Raw genomic sequence first — 20,339 nt, 5'->3', positions numbered from 1 at the left:
TATCATTCCACACATTTTCTATTATGTTTGCATCCAGACCCTGGGCAGGCCACATCACCCTGCGAATGTCCTGTTGGTCAAACTAATCATCAACTGCTCTGGTCCTGTGACAAGGAACATTGTCATCCTGGTGAACAAATGGATAATTCCTGTCACCAAACATGTTAGTAATAGATGGTAGCAAGCCTGACTCCAAAACATCGATATATTTCTAGTGATTCATGTTTTCATCAACCACAATCAATTCGCTCACGCCATGGATGCTGATGCAGCCCCACACCATGATGAATATGCTGCTCCGGGTTCGAAAATTCAGTGCATGTGGTTCAAATGCTTTACCAGCAGTTCGCCAGCATCGTACCCGTCTGTCATCAGAGGTCAGACCAAAGCGACACTCATCAGAAAAAAAATATAGGACCAATTGTCATGGACTGTCCAGTTCCAGATCCTGTTGACCCTAGTTCACTCTACGTTGCCTGTTTTGTAACGATATAAGAGGTTTCAGTCTTTCTACCCTGCTGTACACTCTATGAGCATGTAACCGACGCCTAGCAATTTTCACAGACACATTTATCTGTGTGAAATTTTTCCACTGTGTTGTCAACTGACAAGCAGTGTCGAACTTTGACAACCTGGACATCAAAATCAGTCGTCGGTCTTCACGGCCAGTAGTTTTTCTTGGACGACCCATCAGAGGCAATTTGTCTTTTGATCCAGTGTTTCTATACCGAGACCAGACCCTTTGCACGGTTCTGACTAAACAATTCAATTGTATCGATATGCTGACATTGCTTATATTCCGCCTCTTCTGGTTAATAACTTGCACCTATAACCGTTAGATAATTGCCTATATCTTGCCATATTGGAGGAAGACAGGAATAACATTTGCTGTACATGTACAAGACCAACAATACAATCCCATGGTACTGCGGTTTTATACTCATTAGTCACATTATAAGTAGACCAGGCATAATAATTACCCAACATCTGCCTACTTTTATTACTCTGAGGTAGGGGGTGACACTTCTTTTGTCCAGTGTGTGTAGTTATTTCATCCAATGAGTTTTCTTCCATGGTGTATAAGTGATATCATAGCATGATTAGTTTCAAACAACGCTGAAAATAAAAGAGAAGGTCACTGTAGCAATGAAGCAACGTGTTCGTTCTTTTTTATTGTGTATTTTAAGGGTAAGACAACAGAACCTGGTTTGCCTTCCCAATGGCAGAGTCCCAAATTCTAGCACATCACGCCTGTTGTCTGGCTCCGACGAGGTGTGAAAAATGTCACCATAAATGATGGTATTGTAAACGAATTGTAAACGTTTTCGAAATGTTTCAGGTGTACAATGCACGTTTAACATTTCGAAAGCTGGAAATGTCAGCAGTTTTCTTTTTATCAGCGAGACATGCCAAATAAAAATTAATAAATAAAAGTCAACGGTTGCCATGTCCAGTAAGGGAGTTGCTAAAAAATCAAATAAAAAAACTTGAAAAGGGGTTAATTGTTTGGAAATTGTCTTCGATTTTGGATATCGTATATCTTGGTGATTAGGGGAAAATCAGAGAATGAATTTTAGTTATATTATATCTATTATATCTCATTAGGTGCCTTTCGCGGCTAATTTAAGGGGGGATATATTAAGGGCACCGGTGAACTTGGTGGAAGGAGTGAGTATCGGATAAGTGGCAGTAACCCATGCTGTCAAAATGCCACTATAATTTTGGCTCAAGTGACCAGCCCAAGGGAAAAATTTCGCCTTGCTCTCTACACGCTAAATGCACGCAATTATCTGACATAAAAAGCATTCTTTGCAGTATAGTAGCCCCCACTGAAAATTGTCACCAGATTGTTGTCGCACAGTGATTAAGGGAGTCACGCAATACTGCTACAGGGGATATGTTCATGTTATATATAGAACCATACAGTTTGAAGGCGATTTAAACCGCCGTTCTGCTACATACCTGGATCAAGATGGCGGACACTTCACCCGACATTGAAATGGACATGGACTTTTCAAGCAAAACTAAGCTGTCGAAGACCGAGAAAAAGAACCAAGGGTGGACTGGAAAAGAGAAATGTCTCTTAACTCTTCTGATACTAAGTGTACTCATCATCATAGGCATTGTAGCCGTATTTGTGCTCTCAATTTTGGGCGTAGTTGAGATCCTACCAAAAGCAGGATCAAAAGCTGCGGTTAACGATACCACGTGTACAGACCTCAGCTGTCTTGAGGCAGCCTCTGCCGTCTTATCTTCCATGAACACCTCTGTTGATCCATGTGAGGACATATACCGCTTTGCCTGTGAGGGGTGGATGGAAAGAAATCCTCGCCCTCCTACACAATCGAGGTACGTTATAGCTTAAATTTCACACACACACACACACACACACACACACACAATAATAATAATGATAAATTAAATAAAAACATAAGCCAGAATTTTGTATTACACACACACACACACACACACACACACACACATACTAATTATGATAATAATAAATTTTAAAAAAACGTTAGCCAGAATTTTGCATTAGCTTTGAAAATGATAATTGAGTTTATTTAAACCTAACATTTAACCGGCCCTCTGACTGGCTAATGATGAAAGCGTTTTCCTTTCCTGAATGATACAGTTTTCTTTGCAGACACTGGCGCGAAGCAGACGTAAAGAAACAGGCAATGAAAACAAAAATCTCAATTCGTTCTTGTTTTACATAGGTGTTTGTGACATAAATATTTTGGTCTTTAATTTATAGTTACCTTTTTAAGCAAAGGCTTGTTTAATCCTAGGACTGTCCTTTGTGTTTTTAGGCATGTGCATAATAAATAATTGTAAGCTTTTTGCTGGCATTGCATGTACGGTACCTATAATGGCATATTTCACGAAAAGCACATATTAATCATAAGGACACCGCACTGCTTCGCATTTTCGAACTTGTCGCCTGCCTTATAAGAGATGCTTCCAGATTGATGTTTGCAGTTTTTGAAATCTAGTGCCATTTAATCCATCTATCTCTTTCTTGTTTTTTGAACATTTTCTTTTATATAATCTTATATCTTTCTCGATTCATTTTCCTTTTTTTTTTTTTTTTTTGCATTATCTATATATTCGTCTTTTAATTGTATTCATCAAATGAAAATTACCTTATGTCGTTTGTTTAATTCCCTGTTTATGTTTATATTTATATCAGATGGTTTCACATGAGTAAAATGCTGAAAGAAATAAAAGATAAACTTAAGTTACTCCTCGAGGAACCGATAAAACGAAACCAGCCGCCTTCTTTTGAGCGAAAATTGAAGGACTTCTACCTCAGCTGCACTGACACTGCGGGCAGAGATAAGCTAGGACCTCAACCTATGTTGGACATAATTCAGGAAATTGGGGGTTGGAATGCCCTGGGCGAAGGTATACATATTACATTACTTAATACATACATGCAGTGGCTTCTGGTTTCATAAAAGTGGAAAGGGTAATTAGCTGTTAGAACAACCATATATTACAGTGGGTTGTCTTATGCGTATAATAACATACTCGCCAAGCAATACGTGGATCGTGAAATGGAGTGTAACACCCCATTTCCATAGATTAGATCGACCTACTTTAGATCGACCTAACTCCCTGGGGGTTCACGCTAAATAGCTGTCAGCCGAGCGGACACGAAAGTTAATTACCCCCTTACAGCTTGTAGTAGGCGGGACGGACATTTAAGTGGGATTATCTGAAAGTAATTTAGTGAGACTCCCCGCGGGGATAGATCGATCTAAAATCTATGGGAATAGAGCCTAAGTGTTTGAGTAATTATTTGTTGTTAAAATGAACTACTGACAACAAATTTATGGATTGCTCATGGATATTTGTGAATTATCTCATTGTGTCATTTACACCTTGCTTTAAGCTTGATGTAGGACTCACAGGGCTCAGTTGCGCAAAATAAATTTATGTCGGAAATTGGTCTTATTTTCGCGTCCAAAGTACTTGTCCCTTTTCTTTTATTTGGGGTACTTTTTTGTCAAAGTAGACTTGAAAAACAAAATGGTATCTTATTCATACATTATTATTTGTTTTGTTATACAAGTGATGGGGCAAAGTAGCATTTTGTAAAACCGTGGTATTGCTGAATGAGCAGATTTTGAATTTGAGTATTCATTATTATCTAAAGGGTCGTGGCATGAGCCAAGCTGGGACACCACCGAGGCTATGGTCCAGGTACAAACACGCTTCACCGGTCTGACGAACCAACTCTTCGAGGTGGAAGTCCGTGCCGACGACCAAGAGCCAAACGTGAACATTCTGAAAGTAAGATATTCTAGAAGCCCGCAACATTGCGTAATTAAGGAAACTGCATGGTTTTGGTACTGTTACGAATTTTAAAGTATACTAATTTGAGCATTCACACGCTACATGTACATTTAACAATACGTCATATGTAAAGGAACCTAGTAGGCCCCTCAATAATGTGCAAAGTTTTGATAGGATCAAGTTTATTTCTATGGTGTTGTTTAAACGTTGATTGTAGTCTCGAATTTCATACATAATTACACAAAATAATATTTATTTTTTAAGATACGCCAAGGGGGATTAGGTCTTCCGAATCGGAAATTTTATTTTGAAAACGAAACCGAAAGTAAATACATCAGGGCGTATAAGCAGTTTCTTCAGACGACTGCCATCTCAATGGGCGTATCACGGGGAAATGCATCCGTGTTCACAGAGGAGGTGTTTGGGTTTGAGAAGAGGTTGGCGGAGGTGGGTACTTGTAAAAAAATTTTTCTATGCATCTGCTTTACTTGCCAAATGTTCGAAAGTAATCTCTAAAATTTGGCCTTTAAATTTCTAAATGAAAGATCACACCAGAATTTCAAACGGCTATAGTTTACATCAAATGCTTTGATGACCTTTTTTCGTTAATTAACCTACTTTGCATTGTAACGAAACCGTAGAACCAACTGATAATTGTTTCAGTATTTTACAAAGAAATTTATAGCATATTTGTGTCAACTGACATACTGGTAATCATGCCGCATAGGGCAAAAAATCATTGATTTTGTATTAATTGATACGAAATTCTTGTTATGATATCATGTTTATGTAATGCGTCTATATTTACAGATCACTTTTGACAGCGGTGCTAAAGAAGTAAGAAACCCTGTGCTTACCTATAATAAAGTCACTGTAGAAGAGTTGATAGAACTGACACCGTCGGTAAGATGAACATTCAGGAATCACCTTTTAATTATTTGACATTGTAACAGGAATGGTTGTGCGTCAGAAACCGTAGTCCGTTCCCCATTACAGTGGTAATTTGTCCCATATACCAACCTCAATACTCCGACTAACCCTTACCTGTACTAGCCATATGGGACCCTGGACTACCATTCCTATTACTACCATTCCTGTCACACCGGGCTACATCACGCTATTGCAAAGTAAGTTTTCCTGCCCTAGTTTGCTTTCAGTTCTTCGACTTTGGTGTACCCCTGTGAGGTTTTAATGTTTAAACATGGCTTCTATTTGTTTAAACACAAAGGCATGTTTCCGATCCAATGTGAATACGATCCAATTGTGGAAATGTTAGAATGAAGAATTTGGTCCATCTCCCATCTAAAATTCGGGGTACACCAAAGTCATTGAATAACATATGGAGGTTCATAGCAGATCATTAAATTATGTATTTATTTATTCATTTATTTATTACGGTATAGGAATTGCATTTTGGATGCTTTCAAAATGATTAATGATGAAGGTGACTGAAAATTTTCAATAAGGTAAATTTCGTCTTTGTCTTTTTCTTTTTTTTCTTTTTTTTTATTTTATTTTTTTATTTTATTTATTTATTTATTTATTTATTGTCCAATATAAGGTTTCTCTTTATCATCCAGATCAACTGGACCCTGCTACTCTCCATTTGGAAAGATGACCTGTCCAACACAACCACGCTCCTTGTTTTTAATAAGGATTACATGAAGAACGTATCAGCGTTGATAGATAACACTGAGAAAAGGTGATCAATTTCAGCAACAGCTTAGTTTATCCCAGACAAGCGTTATGTAATTCATATTTACCGCCCCAACAACTGCTTTCCCTTTATACGGAAAGTGTAATTTGGCACAAAATATAAATACAAAAACACAGATGCAATTATTATAATATATTCTGCTGTGGCTTTTAACCTGGAGTTTTCGCATTTCCTTTAAGTGTCTTTAATTCCCTCCAAAGGATCTTACATATGATGAAGTTATAAACCATTACTCTACGTGATTAATAAATAGAATATACATTCCAGTGTCCTTAACCAGTACGTAGTATGGACGCTGCTTCGGAAGACAGCCAGCTACTTGTCGAGAGAATTCCGGGCAGCAGTTGACGAATACACTGTCGCCGTAACAGGTCTCTTCCTTTCCGCTTATCTCTAACACTCGGTTTATATCTCAATACCTTAAAATAGAATATAATTAATGCATTGAAAATGGCGGATTTGACACATTGTAAATCAATGTTGATATAAATATGTATGCAAGTTCTTTAATTTTATTTTAAAATAGGAATTTTGTTTAATTGATTTCCCTGGTAGTCTTTTTTAATTTTACTCACGAATAAGGAAAAATTTATGTGCAGTGATTTTATTTTTCACCACATTTAGTGATTAATATTTGTAGGTCTGGAAAAACCTAAGGAGCTATGGGAACAATGCCAAGATGTCGTCGGCAAGCAAATGTGGAAAGCTGTCTCCGCCATGTTTGTTAGGGAGCATTTTCCAAGAGAGAGTAAAGAAGAGGTTCGATAATTAAATATGTAGCGCTTGTAAATCTACCACTTTTCTGAATATATTTTCATTCTTTTTTCTCCTTTTTTTTAATTTATTAATATTTTTGTCTTTCTTTCAGTATTTGTTTTCCATAGTGGTTTCCTAATGAATTGTTAAATGCTGCGAACTAAATTAAAGGTAGACTTAATCGATTTTACTGGGTACCAACTTTCGACGTCATAACTTCACTTATTATTCATATTAATAAGTAAACAGCGTAAAAACTTTGAACAATATTTATTTCAGGTCATTGATATGATAAAGTACATGAAGAGAGCCTTCAAGATGCGGATTGACAGTGTCAAATTCATGGACGAATCAACCAGGAAAGCTGCACATCAAAAGGTAATTTGCTCTGCTCTTTGTGAACAAATATGTTAGATTCTTATATACAGGGTAATTACATGTATGAAGTTCAGCAGAATTTGAGTTTTTTATCAAATTTCTCCATACTTATAAATATTGCCTAAATATATTTGAATATTATTATTATTATTATTATTATTATTATTATTATTATTATTAAATTTCAAAGGTGAGCATATAATGCCTAGGCGAATTGCCACCTTTATTTATACTGTATCAATATTTAACCCTCTTGAGAATAAAGATGTTTTAAAAAAATTGCCTAAATAAATAATTTTATGTGATGAAAACAAGCAAGAACTTACTGGACACTAGTAAAGAAATTATTATTTACCAAAATCTTACTCTAGTAAGACTGAGTCGACGACACGGCCTTCCACTAGAGATCTTAAAGATCACCTTCCTCCACCTTCCCGGTAATTTCACTATAAGTCTGACGAGCAAGCTGTGTTTGTAAAGACGAAGATTTTTACTGAAATTAGTGAACTGTAGCTCATTAAAGTGTGTGATATACATTTACTGGGGCAATCATTCTAAAAAAAACTCTTAGATTTATCTTGCAAAGTCGACTTTGCGCAGATCCAATATAGCAGTGTTGGCAGGGCCCAAAATATCAGAATTTTCGTGGATCAACCCTCCAGCAGTGAACTGAAATAAAAAATGGAAATGTACATTTTCAGCTAGATGCAATGAAGTATGAAAAAATTGGGTTTCCAGACTACATGCTCAATGATACGCACATGGACAACATACACAGAAACGTAAGGCATGCTGTTTTTTTTCTCTCCTTTAAAACACTCGCGCATGCGCATGCACGGACTTGACTTCAGCGGACATGTGAATGCCCATGGCAGACAAGGAGCTGACACTCTAATTTGTATAAATCGTTTTGGGCTTTTAGATAATGTTAACACTTTTCATCGCGGATGGAAATGAATTTTTTGTTGTTTTTAGCCAGTAAACATGCATTCATCAGTCAGCACTCTTAATTCCAAAATATTCGAGAACGATTGATAATTGATATAAAATATCTATAATACTGGTAACGTGAGTTTTACAGATGCTGCATGGTGTAAATTTTAAGGAAATACTACATATGCCCTAAAACATCACACAGTTGCATGTGTACTTGCCTTTCCCTTTTCCAGCTGAAAATCAACTGCTCGAATTGTTTGTTCAGTACCATACAAAACGTTGCTGAGTGGGAGCGACAGAGGCTACGGGAAAAACTGTCCAAACCAGTTGATAAAAAAGAGTATGTAATCAATGTTTCAGTTTTACTGCAAATATTTTAGTTGCATACATTTGCTAGAATCTACACAGATTCGACTAAGATTGAAGAAAGCAATTTAAGGCATGTGTTTTTGTTTAATAGCTTTATTAATTTACGGCATAGTTGACATTCAGTCTGTTGTCAACTTGAAATTTCCCATTTGCAGTAGATTCTCAAAGGCTATAGTTTATTTTCATGTCATATTTTCGTTTCAGATGGAAGTTCCCACCCCATCAAGTCAACGCTTTCTACGACCGAACTAACAACGAGATGAGTAAGATACATGCATCTGTTTATTTTCAAGACACACAAACTTTACAACTTTGTATGGCATTTTAATGGAAATATCAAAACTACCACCCCTTTTTAGGGCCATCTTTTAGTCACTTTTGAAAAAAAAGAAAGGTGATTAATTGTCATGACGACAAAAATGCAAAATTATAATTAAAAACTGGGATGGTATTTTATTAGTTTTTTTTTTTTTTTTTTTTTCATGAGTTTTTTTTTTTTAACTCATAAACAAACCTTCTGGCTGCGCTAAGTGTTTTTAATCAAGATTGAGTTGCTTAATCAAGTTGTCTGTTTCTGAAAATGTTTTTATCATTTACGCTATCGTTTTGAGAAAACTGTTTACTACTATTTTTGTGAAATTCTCTTTATTTTCAAGAACAGGCACATTATATCCTTTGGTTTCTGAAGTCATTATTTACATATTTCAGTATTCTTAGCCGGGATTCTGCAGCCACCATTTTTTAATATCCATTACCCAAAGTATGTACATTTTTATTGTTTATGCTTACTTTTCTGTTAACTTGATTGGCATTAATTTAAACTAATAAAGCATGAACATTACTACTGTTGTAACTTTATAATGAATTTGTGTTATTGAAAAAGTATAATGTAAGCCTAAATTAAATTACGGATGTGCTAGATTTCAAAACCAGGAAATATAGTGTCTAAATTGCAGAATAGGTTAAACCTTGTTTTACATGTCACACATCCAGGTACATTAACTACGCCACTATCGGTCACGTGATAGGCCATGAGATCACGCACGGTTTCGACACCGGTGGTATGTTCACTTAAGCTAGTTGTGATTGAAATATGTTATTATATTCGATTAGAAAGTTCCGTAGCAGGACTAGGTTGGTCGTCATAGTTGCAATTGCCCGGCAAACACAGAACGTTTTATAACGTTACCTTAACGTGACCATACCGTTTTTAGGTAAAATTAATGTTATGGTAACGTTATAATAACGATATGGTAGATCACGTTTTGGGTAAAATTGCTTTTTGCAAAAATGTACTTAAATAAACATTTCTACTTTAAAACTTTGATCCTTTGCATATTTATTCATTTGTTTCTTTAAAGTTTATTTGTTATAATCTTAGTAGTTATTTAATATAATTTTTAAGGATCGCGGTATGACAAAGACGGAAAGCTGGAAAATTGGTGGTCAAACGCCTCCTGGACGCAGTTTCAGACAGACGCCTCGTGCGTCGCTGACTACTATTCTACTTACAAATTGTCCGGGATGCAGGTCAGTAAACTTGTTTGGTGCAATCACTGCAATTTCAATTCTTGTGCAAGTGTATGTTTTAAATAATGAATTTGTAGACAGTATGTAAATAGCTGTTTTGTTATGTATTTATTTATTTATTTATTTATATGAAGTACAAGTATTCCAAGAGTAAAGATGTGGCACCAAATGGAATTATGATATGTTTATTTGTCAGGATTACTATTTTATGTCATCTTTTGTTCTTAGGATATTTATGAAATGAAAAGCAATTATTCTCATTGAAATTTATCACCTTTCATTTAGTTATTTATTTTTCTCTTGTTCCATATAGGTGAATGGACAGTTAACCCTAACAGAAAATATGGCAGATATCGGAGGTTTGAAATTAGTGAAAGAGGCACGTATGCCCAATACAAATTCATCATTTCATGGTTGTAATGTGCCCAGCCCAGTCGATGTTACCTATTGCACTGTATTATTTAATTTTTTTCCCGTCGTGCGATATACTTATAAGTGGATCAGCTTGCACAGGTGTGGCAGGAATGGCAGTCCTAGGAATGGAAGTCGGGTGTCCCATATGATAATTACAAGCTAGGGTTAGAGTATTGGGGTTAGTAATGGTATATTGGAGCGAATACCTGTACAAAGTGATGGGGAAAGGACAACGGTTCCTGACGGACTACCATTCCTGTCACACCAGTTCAAATTGTTCTGCTAAGTTAATATATGTTTGTTTCAAATCCTGAAAATCACGTGTTTAATAGTAAAATTCAATAAATAAAAACATGTTTTGCTGTTATACATGAAAAACATTTGCAAACTATAAAAAGTAAGAATGACCAATGTTTTAGATCGATAATTTCTTTATGCTAGAGGACTACAATTATTTTTAATTGGAAGTAGACTAAAAATTTTAAGTTAATATATGTTTGTTTGTTAGTTTGTTTGAGCGCCCGGGGTGGGAGGGTACTATCTCTACAAAGATATTTATCCAAACAAGAAAGATGCCCTTCGCGTAGTAGTTGTAGTGGTTTACTGATTATACTTATTGTTAGTATTATTATTATTATCATCACAATATTACTATTTTAATATTTAAATTTTAAAAATTTATTTATTGCTAACATCAAACGTTTACATTATGATATTTTGTGCATCCAGGGATACGAGTTATGGGTCGCCGACCACAGTAAAGAGGGCACTCTCCCAGGAACCAAGAGATCAGTGGAAGAACTCACTCTTATTGCAGCAGCTCAAGTAAGAATGCGTCCACTAAAGGACAAGGTCCACTAAACTAAGCCAAAAACTTGTCATAACACAAAGTCTGAAATTTTTAGTCTACTTCCAATTAAAAATAATTGTAGTCCTCTAGTATAAAGAAATTATCGATCTAAAACATTGGTCATTCTTACTTTTTATAGTTTGCAAATGTTTTTCATGTATAACAGCAAAACATGTTTTTATTTATTAAATTTTACTATTAAACACGTGATTTTCAGGATTTGAAATATTACGTTTCTTATTTGTAAGTATCGTCATGTGACCGAAGTCATTTTAATAATTCACCACCAGTTGTTTGCTTCTGTTAACTTGTGGTAATTCTAAATTGTGAAACTACAAAACAAAACATTTTGAAAGCCGTTAAATTCGATTTCATTCTGTAGAAGAGCTGTGGACACGTAAGCCTTGAGATGTTGAAGAGACAGATACTGACAGGCCCACACTCTCCACACCAAGTGAGGTAAGCAGGCCCGTAGCCAGGGGGGTTCGGGGGGTTCGAAAGAACCGCCCCTTTTTCTGGAAAAAGGTCCACTCTGGGTAATATTTGATCTAGGTTCATGAAGTTTTTATGGAAAAAGGTCCACTTTTTCAGAAAAAGAACCCCCCTTTTAAATTTGCTGGCTACGGGCCTGGTAAGCGTGCACACCGTAGTAACAAAACTGAGGGTCCGCGTGTAAAAGTAATTCAGCCCTCCATTAGTTATCATAGTTACGGTTAGCCTGACCTATAAGTGGGTCGAAATCTTGGGCGAGGCTTTCCTGTACAGATGAATGGGAAGCGGGCTATTACGTCACTTTCCAGTCTTTTGTCAGTCAAGTTAATGCTCAATCAAACAAATTGATTTACTTGATATCTCAGCTATTTTCCATTTTTGCTAAATCAGGTATATCCCGTTTTCGAGTTCTTAATTTCTGATTTTTTTACCGTCACGACAGGAATCCAACGGTACTACAATGAAAATAAAAAAGAAATAAAAAAACGGATACATGGGTAGTAGCTCTGTGAAGGATTTTGGAAATGATCTGCATAATTAAAGAGAACACTAGAAAATAGCTGCTTTACAATCAAGTGCTGGTAAGAGATAGCCAGGGGCGGATCCAGAGATATTTTCTGACAGTCTTCCATATAATATTTGTTGATCCATCTTCCATTTTTTGACCGTCTTTCGACAGAAAAAAATAGATACCCGCCAATGTAAACTTGAAAATCTGACCGTCTTCCGGAAGACCCAGAAGACGGCCTAAATCCGCCCCTGACAGCTGTAGAGGGGTGAATTCCCGGCGTCCTCTGAAACTGGATAGGTGTGTAAAAGATAAGTGTTGACATTTTCAGTAATAATATTTGCTTAAGAATTTTTTCCTTTTAATTATTTTTTATTCCAGGACTAATGGTGCTTTATCCCAGGTACAGGTGTTTTCAGAGACGTTCAGGTGTCCCCCAGGATCCAACATGAACCCCCTAAATAAGTGTAATGTGTGGTGAAAACAAACCACCCTGGGAGACTACACCACCACAGGCACTTACTCAGACCAACAGAAGTCAAAGTTTCAATTTTTTGTTTTTTCCATTGAAAAAAAGAGAGACATTGCGAAGATAAAAAAAATTAATCTTTGATTCGAAAAAATGATTGCATTAAAGAAGCCTTAGAGGTCATTTGTTGCAAAGAAAAAAATCTGAACTGGTTTCTAAATGAGCTGTTGAAAAAGAGGCATATCTTGAAGTATGCCATAGATGTATCCTCTACCAGGGCGACAGATATGTCTCTAGATAAATAGACAGTTATTTTGGTCTGGATTTTTTCGTTTTTCCCTATATAATCTGCCACCCTGGTAAAGGGTACCATGGATGCATATATAACCACACGAACGCATAGCCTAGAAATGGGCTGGCCTTTGAAATTGGACACATAATATAGCCAGTTCTTGTGGAAATTTAGTCATACGTTCCATACACATTTTGTAATTTGTAAAATTTCATGATTTTTGTAAAATATCGATATTTATGGACAACAGAGACGATGTTGCGAAGGGTTAGAGCCTCAGTGCAACCTGTTCTATACCTCTCCTCATATATTTATTATTATCATTATTATTACTATTATTATTATGCCAACGTGGCGCATTCCATTTAAAACTCAGTGCGCCTTATAATTTAAGAGGCGGATATTACACATTGCTAGTAAAAAGTTGAAATTTATTATTCTTTTAGTTACTTATTATGATTAAGATTAATTCAAAAGAGTGAAGATAGAAAACAGTAAAACTAGTGTGTTAATAACCGAAAACGATGTAGAACATGGGACCCTCCTGCTGTGGTTAAATAAGTTTTCAAATGCACTGCGCCTTCTTTTCTATGGCAGTTTTATGAATACTACATTATCATTTAATAATATTCTCTGGCCTACTGACAGCCTCGAAGGGCTTTCGATGTGTTTCGGACTATCTCATTTCATTTTCGTAACTAGCCTGGCTGCATATATTGTTAGATTTGTTGTAGTTTGTTTAATTGATTTTGCTTTAGACCAAAAAAGACACTATTACAGTTTTCGAATCTGGAGGTAATAAATGTACAAATTTCTTAGTTGTTGTTCTGTCCAGTAAATTGCAGGTCTTGCTAATTCGCCACAGTGAATATGAAGCTGGTATTCGTACGTCATGCCTTGGAGCCGTTATTGCCGAAATATCATTTTACTATGTGTACCCCAGTAATTCTCGTTTTTATAAGTCAGTTTCATTTATAGGTATTGTTGTGCCTTAGTAAACAAGGAAAAGTATTGATACTTCCAAGGCAATACATTTACCCAAGCTGTCAAAATCCCACTATTATTTTGGCTATGTTGACCCGCCCAACGTAAAAAAAATGTTGCTTAACTATTTGTATGCTACCTGCGGACAGCGACGATCCACTTACCTAATATAAAAAGCATTCTTTGCACTTGTCATCAACTGCCGTGCAGTGAATTGACGAGTCATGCGTTATCACCACAGGGGTATGTTCATTATGTTCATGTTAAAGTAGCAGACAGTTTGAACGGGAAATACGCCGTCGTATTACTAGATACCTGGGTCAAGATGGCGGACACCTCACCCGACATTGAAATGGACATGGACTTTTCAAGCAAAACTCAGCTGTCGAAGACCGAGAAAAAGAAGCAAGGGTGGACTGGAAAAGAGAAATGTCTCTTAGCCCTTCTGATACTAAGTGTACTCATCATCGTAGGCATTGTAGTCGTATTTGTGCTCTCAATTTTGGGCATAGTTGACATCCTACCAAAAGCATGGTCAAAAGCTGCGGTTAACGACACCACTTGTGCAGACCTCGGCTGTCTTCAGGCAGCCTCTGCCGTCTTATCTTCCATTAACACCTCCGTCGATCCATGTGAGGACTTATATCGTTTTGCCTGTGAGGGATGGATGAAGAAAAATCCTCGTCCTCCTACACAATCAAGGTACTAGTACGTTACAACTAAAGGTGCCTTGGAGGTGTTACACCATAAACGTAAATCAAAAGTTTGCGTTAATTTTAAGACCAAAAATTGCGTTTAGCTATTCAGGCTCCCTCATAGTGACGTGAAGGCATTTTCCTTTCCCAAACACTTAAAAATTCATAGAAAACCCTTGCAAGATGCTCGGGTAAACGAGCAGACGCTGTCATAAGAAATATCACTAAGTTCCTCTTTTACACAGACGTTTGTCATTCTGCACTAGTTTGTTAAGGAATTGGGTTTCTGGGTATTGTCCATTATAGCAGCAGTAGTGACTTGGTGCCTATTGAGAACAAAAAACAAAATGCAAAATAATTTTTTCTTGGATCTTATTGATCCCACTGAAAAAACGCATTTGCTTATGAAAGAACACTATCAAAGTAAACGCAAACTTCCTATCAAAGTTTACGGGACCTACTCCACAAAATATTTCACGACCCTAGCTGATCTATACCTAACATAGAAATTTCAGTCATCTCTGACCCAAGACAAGAAGTTCATTTAGTGTCATGAAAAAAACGGCATCTGTATAAGACCTAGCTCCTCAAACGAAGTTATCCTGATTTAGTATAGACCAGACTTTTCTATCTGAGGTTAAATCTAAATATTTCAACCGATCCCTGTGTATTAAGGTGCGTCTTTCGTGCCAAAGGCAGTTATTACTATGCTATATTATTATGAAAAATTGTTAACGTTAGTATTGGATTCATAGACTTAAATGTCATCGCTCACGAAAGCATATGAATATGAAGGCTGGATTATATAAATACCGCCCCTCACCGTCTTCGTGCTTGTCGTCTGCGCCCGATATGCTCCAGAATTTAAGTTTGCGATTTTTAAATTCCCAGTCGTTTTCTTTTCGTATATTTACTTTTTGTCAATTTCTTCGATCGTTTCTTTCTCGCTTTTTATATATTTATTTATTTATTTATTTTACATCTATTTATTTATTTCTAACATGCTATTTACTTATATCTGTTTCTTTAATTTCCTGTCAATATTCATCAAGGTGGTTTCTGATGAGTAAAATGCTGATAGAAATAAAAAATAAACTGAAAGTGCTCCTCGAGAAACCGGTACAACGAAATCAGCCGCTTTCCTTTGAACGAAAACTGAAGAACTTCTACCTCAGCTGCATAGACACTGCGGGCAGAGATAAGCTAGGACCTCAACCTATGTTGGACAAAATTCAGGAAATTGGGGGTTGGAAAGCCCTAGGCGAAGGTAACCACCACTGAACTGCTACATAGAGGTGACGGATTTTAGTATTTATAAATAGATGAAGGTCACATCTAAGGAAAGCCAGGGTACGTAGTGCGCACGTCGTATGCATTACAACGAAGCAGCGCACTCCCCAAAGCAATGCGTTGATCGTAAAATGCAGTGTTGTTGTTTGGGTAATTGCGTGTTGCTAAAATGAATTCCTGACTACATCTTCATTAATTGCTCACAGATATTTGTGAGATACCACGTTGGCAGCTCCTTCCTCTAAGCTTGGTGTAGCGGAAAATGATTATATCAAATAGCGAAGGGCCCGGTTTTACATAGAAACTTTTTCCGAAAATTGGTATTGACTTTTTGGTTACCTTCAGCCCATCATAAATCAATAACGTACAATATATTGTATAATATATTATATAGAGGTTTGTTTCGCCGTACAAATGAAAACTTGTAAAATTGTTCTATTGCCGAATGATTTGAAAAATGCAATATTCATTATTATCTAAAGGGTCGTGGCATGAGCCAAGCTGGGACATCACCGAGGCTATGGTCCAGATACAAACACGCTTCACCGGTCTGACGAACCAACTCTTCGAGGTGGAAGTCCGTGCCGACGACCAAGAGCCAAACGTGAACATTTTGAAAGTAAGATATTCTAGAAGCATGTGGCATTGAGCAATTAATAATTAACCATTGTATGGTTTTGGATCTTTTTACGAATATTGTTACTGTATTATCTTCGGTCTATATTCATCAATATTTCATATATAAGGTATAATGGTGTGTACTTGTACACACTTTTATTTTTTGGTTATTTTTTGGGGATAATATCTTCATTAGTTACTGTTATTTGAACACTGTGATGGGAGTCTCAATTGTCATAACTTATAAAAAAATTATATCTGTTTATTAAGATACACCAAGGAGGATTAGGTCTTCCGAACCGGAACTTTTATTTTGAAAACGAAACCGAAAGTAAATACATCAGGGCGTATAAGCAGTTTCTTCAGACGACTGCGATCTTAATGGGCGCATCACAAGAAAACGCATCCTTGTTTTCAGAAGAGGTGTATGGGTTTGAGAAGAAGTTGGCAGAGGTGGGTATTGGTATGATATAAATTGTTTTCTACGCATCGCTTCTACTTGCCAAAAACTGATTATGAATGTAAAATGGTATAAAAATAAACAGCTCCAATTTAAATCATATATATTAATGGTTTTGTTTTCGTTCTCAAATGAATTCACATACTTTTCATTGTCACGGAACAGATTTTACTGACAATAATTTCCGAAAGAACTAAATCACATTGATCAATATGTGCATGTCATAACCTAGTATTTGCTTTGTATTGACCGACATAATAATTTCTATGTCGCATATGGGCAAACGATAATTGATTTATTATCTATAAATACTTATTATGATGTGATATTTATGTCATGCGTCTATCGTTACAGATATCTTTTGACAGCGGTGCCGACGAAGTAAGAAACCCTGTGCTCACCTATAATAAAGTCACTGTAGAAGAGCTGACAGAGCTGACACCCTCGGTGAGATTAACATTTATATATAATTCATCAAATCTTTTATATTTTGCCGGCTTTAGATCACGCTACTGCAGGGTACTCTTGAGTCTGTTCTAGTTTACTTGAAATTCTACTGCCATATTACCCCGACTTCCAGACGCGAGATGGGACAGGTTCTTTACTTCAAAATTCCCACAATCTGGCACACAAGGATCACAAACTTAGGGTACCTTCCTGTTTTAAACAGATATAAATATAGGTAGATTCCATGTTTCTGTCACAGGCCAGATTACAATCTACTTCAGTCCAGTTTCATCTTCGTTATCGTATATTATTATTATTATTATTTTCATGCTGACCTGTGTAACGTTTCATCTTATCTTTCAGGTCAATTGGACACTCCTGCTCTCCACCTGGAAAGATGATCCGTCCAACACAACCACGCTTCTTGTTTTTAACAAGGATTACATGAAGAACGTATCAGCGTTAATAGATAATACAGAAAAGAGGTGATCAATTTCAGGAATAGCCTAGTTTACACCAGACAAGCGCCATGTCGTTAATATATAAAACGTATATACTTCCCCAAGAACCGCTTTTAATATGAATTTTCATGTTAATTTAAATACATCTAATAAAGTCCCATCTAATTAAGTATTTACATTTTAATATTTATGCTTTTAAGCATTAAAATGCTCACATTCCAGTGTTCTCAACCAGTATGCGATATGGTCGCTACTTCAAAAGACCGCACGCTTCTTATCGGAAGAATTCCGCACGGCAGTTGATGAATACACGGTCGTTGTCTCAGGTCTTTATATTTCCGCTTATCTCTAACCGTTGATTAATTTCCAAATAAAATAAGATGTTTTACCTTTAAAAAGAAAGATTTGATAGAAAGTAGATCAATATAGATTTAAACGTGAACGTTAAAGTTCTGTAATTTCATCTTAAAAAGTGGCTGTGCTTAATAGCTTCCTCTTGTAGCGTTTTTTATATATTTTACTCACGGATAAATTTTTGTTGGCCCAAAATATTTTAATCTTTGGTCACGGTTGAATATATCGTAACCAAGTAACCAGCTTTCAGAAAGACAAAAAGAAATATTACTTGGTTTTATCTTTTCAGTCTCAAATTAATCAACTTGTTGATTCAATACGTGCCTGTTGAAAAGGCAGACAGACAGATGCTGATGAAAAGTCCAGTTGATCAAAATTTCCTATCAGTGTGATCTGATATCAGTTATTTTTCTATGATTTGATTGATGTTTGTAGGTCTGGAAAAACCTAAGGAGCTATGGGAACAATGCCAAAATGTCGTCGGCAAGCAAATGTGGAAAGCCGTTTCCGCCATATTTGTTCGGGAGCATTTTTCAATAGAGAGTAAACAAGAGGTCCGTAAGATAAGCAGTGCCACACTTATACTACTATTCTTAAGATATAACGCCCCCTTTAATATTTTTTTAAATTTCCTTTTTCTTTTCAAATTTCTTTGATCTGTCTTTCGTGGTTAATTTGTTTTCTAAAGTGGCTTCCTCTAATGAATACGACAGAATAAAGTAAATATTGACTTTATCGATTATATTGGGCAGCAATATTTGACGTCATAACGTCATTTATGATTTATATTTATCAATAAATATTTTTTTGTAAAATATGAAGAATACTTTCATAGGTCATTGATATGATAGAATACATGAAGAGAGCCTTCAAGAAGCGCATAGACAGTGTCCAATTCATGGACGAAACAACCAGGCAAGCTGCTCAGCAAAAGGTAGTATAGTCTAGTGGGATTTCCACAAAAGATGAATGGTAGGGGCATTTTTGGGTAAAAGTTGGGAACCAGGCTTATTGGCATAATTTTGGGATGCTGAATCCGATTTACCCGGTTCCCAAGCGAAATTTTGCGTTTTTAACGGTCTTATTTGCAAAAAAACAAAATGGCCGCCAGATTCCCTATTTTCTGCAATATCTCTGGAACTAGACAGGCAAATATTACAAATGAAGTGTCTTTACCTATATTTTCAGGGTCGAGGAACATTATTAAGATGTTTCTGTTAGAATTAGATTTACTCAATTTTCCAAAATATGCAAATTAGGATCGCCATTATTGAAAAACCATTTTACTTCTGTATCTCTGTAACTAGGCAAGCAAACATGACAAATGAAGTGTCTACAGCTATGTTATCAGGGTCAGGGAATGTGATAAATCAGATGTCTTGTCTTTTGGGTAGCACTGACTTTGTGAATCGTGTCCGAGTAGCACCTTTTATTGTTTCCTCCCTGTATCTGTCAAACACAAGTCAATCTGCTGATAGTTAGAATCTGCCTTCAGAACTGCTTTTGCGTTAACTAGGCAAGCAAACATGACATATTAAGTGCCCACACCCATGTTTTTAGCATTAGGGAAAGTGATTAAGACATTTTCACTATAATCAAATCAGCAATGAGTGCTACACTGTCACACTGTAGCAATTATTCGAATCTGAATTGAATTTTGCAATTAAATACTGCGCTGCCATTGGGATGTAAACATATTGGATCACACAACTGCCCCTTTTACCTAGATTTAAAAAATATTACCTTATTAATGCAATGGAGGGATTTGCCGAATCATGTAATTCATGTGATGCAATGTACAGACCTCACATTTAAAATGGGTTTTTTCAAACATATTTTCTTTTTTTCCCATATATTAGTAATGGATGAAAAAAACACTTGTTATCGTGTTCGATATGGCTTTAATAAATCAACCCGTGTGAATACATCATCAAAAATTTAATTTAAATAAGTATTCATATCAGCGTTATAAACAGCGCATGGATAACTTTATAGCTGATAACAACGAGGTATTAAA

General features: G+C 36.1%; 2 protein-coding genes across 4 annotated transcripts in view; both read left to right on the top strand.

Annotated features, from left to right (window-relative positions):
• The first annotated feature begins 1,852 nt into the window (after nt 1-1,852).
• The window catches only part of LOC106180905 (endothelin-converting enzyme homolog), a 47,364-nt gene continuing 28,877 nt past the window's right edge, over nt 1,853-20,339 (top strand). Inside the window, exons 1-19 of one of the 3 annotated variants that reach the window (XM_087015711.1) lie at nt 1,879-2,349; nt 3,194-3,408; nt 4,163-4,299; nt 4,567-4,749; nt 5,113-5,205; nt 5,883-6,004; nt 6,287-6,390; nt 6,660-6,778; nt 7,055-7,153; nt 7,855-7,935; nt 8,323-8,429; nt 8,663-8,721; nt 9,167-9,218; nt 9,452-9,519; nt 9,864-9,988; nt 10,302-10,367; nt 11,132-11,227; nt 11,635-11,711; nt 12,634-13,831. In XM_087015711.1, the coding sequence (XP_086871837.1) occupies nt 1,973-2,349; nt 3,194-3,408; nt 4,163-4,299; nt 4,567-4,749; nt 5,113-5,205; nt 5,883-6,004; nt 6,287-6,390; nt 6,660-6,778; nt 7,055-7,153; nt 7,855-7,935; nt 8,323-8,429; nt 8,663-8,721; nt 9,167-9,218; nt 9,452-9,519; nt 9,864-9,988; nt 10,302-10,367; nt 11,132-11,227; nt 11,635-11,711; nt 12,634-12,733 (2,280 nt within the window). In that variant the 5' untranslated portion in view covers nt 1,879-1,972 and the 3' untranslated portion in view covers nt 12,734-13,831. Of the gene's footprint in view, nt 2,350-3,193; nt 3,409-4,162; nt 4,300-4,566; nt 4,750-5,112; nt 5,206-5,882; nt 6,005-6,286; nt 6,391-6,659; nt 6,779-7,054; nt 7,154-7,854; nt 7,936-8,322; nt 8,430-8,662; nt 8,722-9,166; nt 9,219-9,451; nt 9,520-9,863; nt 9,989-10,301; nt 10,368-11,131; nt 11,228-11,634; nt 11,712-12,633; nt 13,832-20,339 lie in introns of those variants that run through there. The other 2 variants (XM_087015712.1, XM_087015713.1) reach the window with 2 other exon arrangements.
• On the top strand, nt 13,992-15,973 carry LOC147761337 (endothelin-converting enzyme homolog). Its single transcript, XM_087015079.1, has 2 exons — nt 13,992-14,699; nt 15,745-15,973. Exons 1-2 carry the CDS (start codon nt 14,323-14,325, stop codon nt 15,971-15,973), a joined length of 606 nt encoding a protein of 201 aa, XP_086871205.1. The 5' UTR covers nt 13,992-14,322.

Source organism: Lingula anatina, chromosome 6, assembly GCF_051362555.1.
Source record: "Lingula anatina isolate TDL-2025a chromosome 6, LinAna3.0, whole genome shotgun sequence".
Taxonomy (NCBI): domain Eukaryota; kingdom Metazoa; phylum Brachiopoda; class Lingulata; order Lingulida; family Lingulidae; genus Lingula; species Lingula anatina.
This window is presented reverse-complemented; position numbering and strand designations above follow the sequence as displayed.

Excerpts from the sequence above, each read along its gene's own strand:
- LOC147761337 (XM_087015079.1), top strand. The coding sequence starts at position 14,323 with ATGGCGGACACCTCACCCGACATTGAAATGGACATGGACTTTTCAAGC. Across the intron at positions 14,700-15,744 it reads CGTCCTCCTACACAATCAAG|GTGGTTTCTGATGAGTAAAA; the intron begins GTACTAGTACGT and ends ATATTCATCAAG.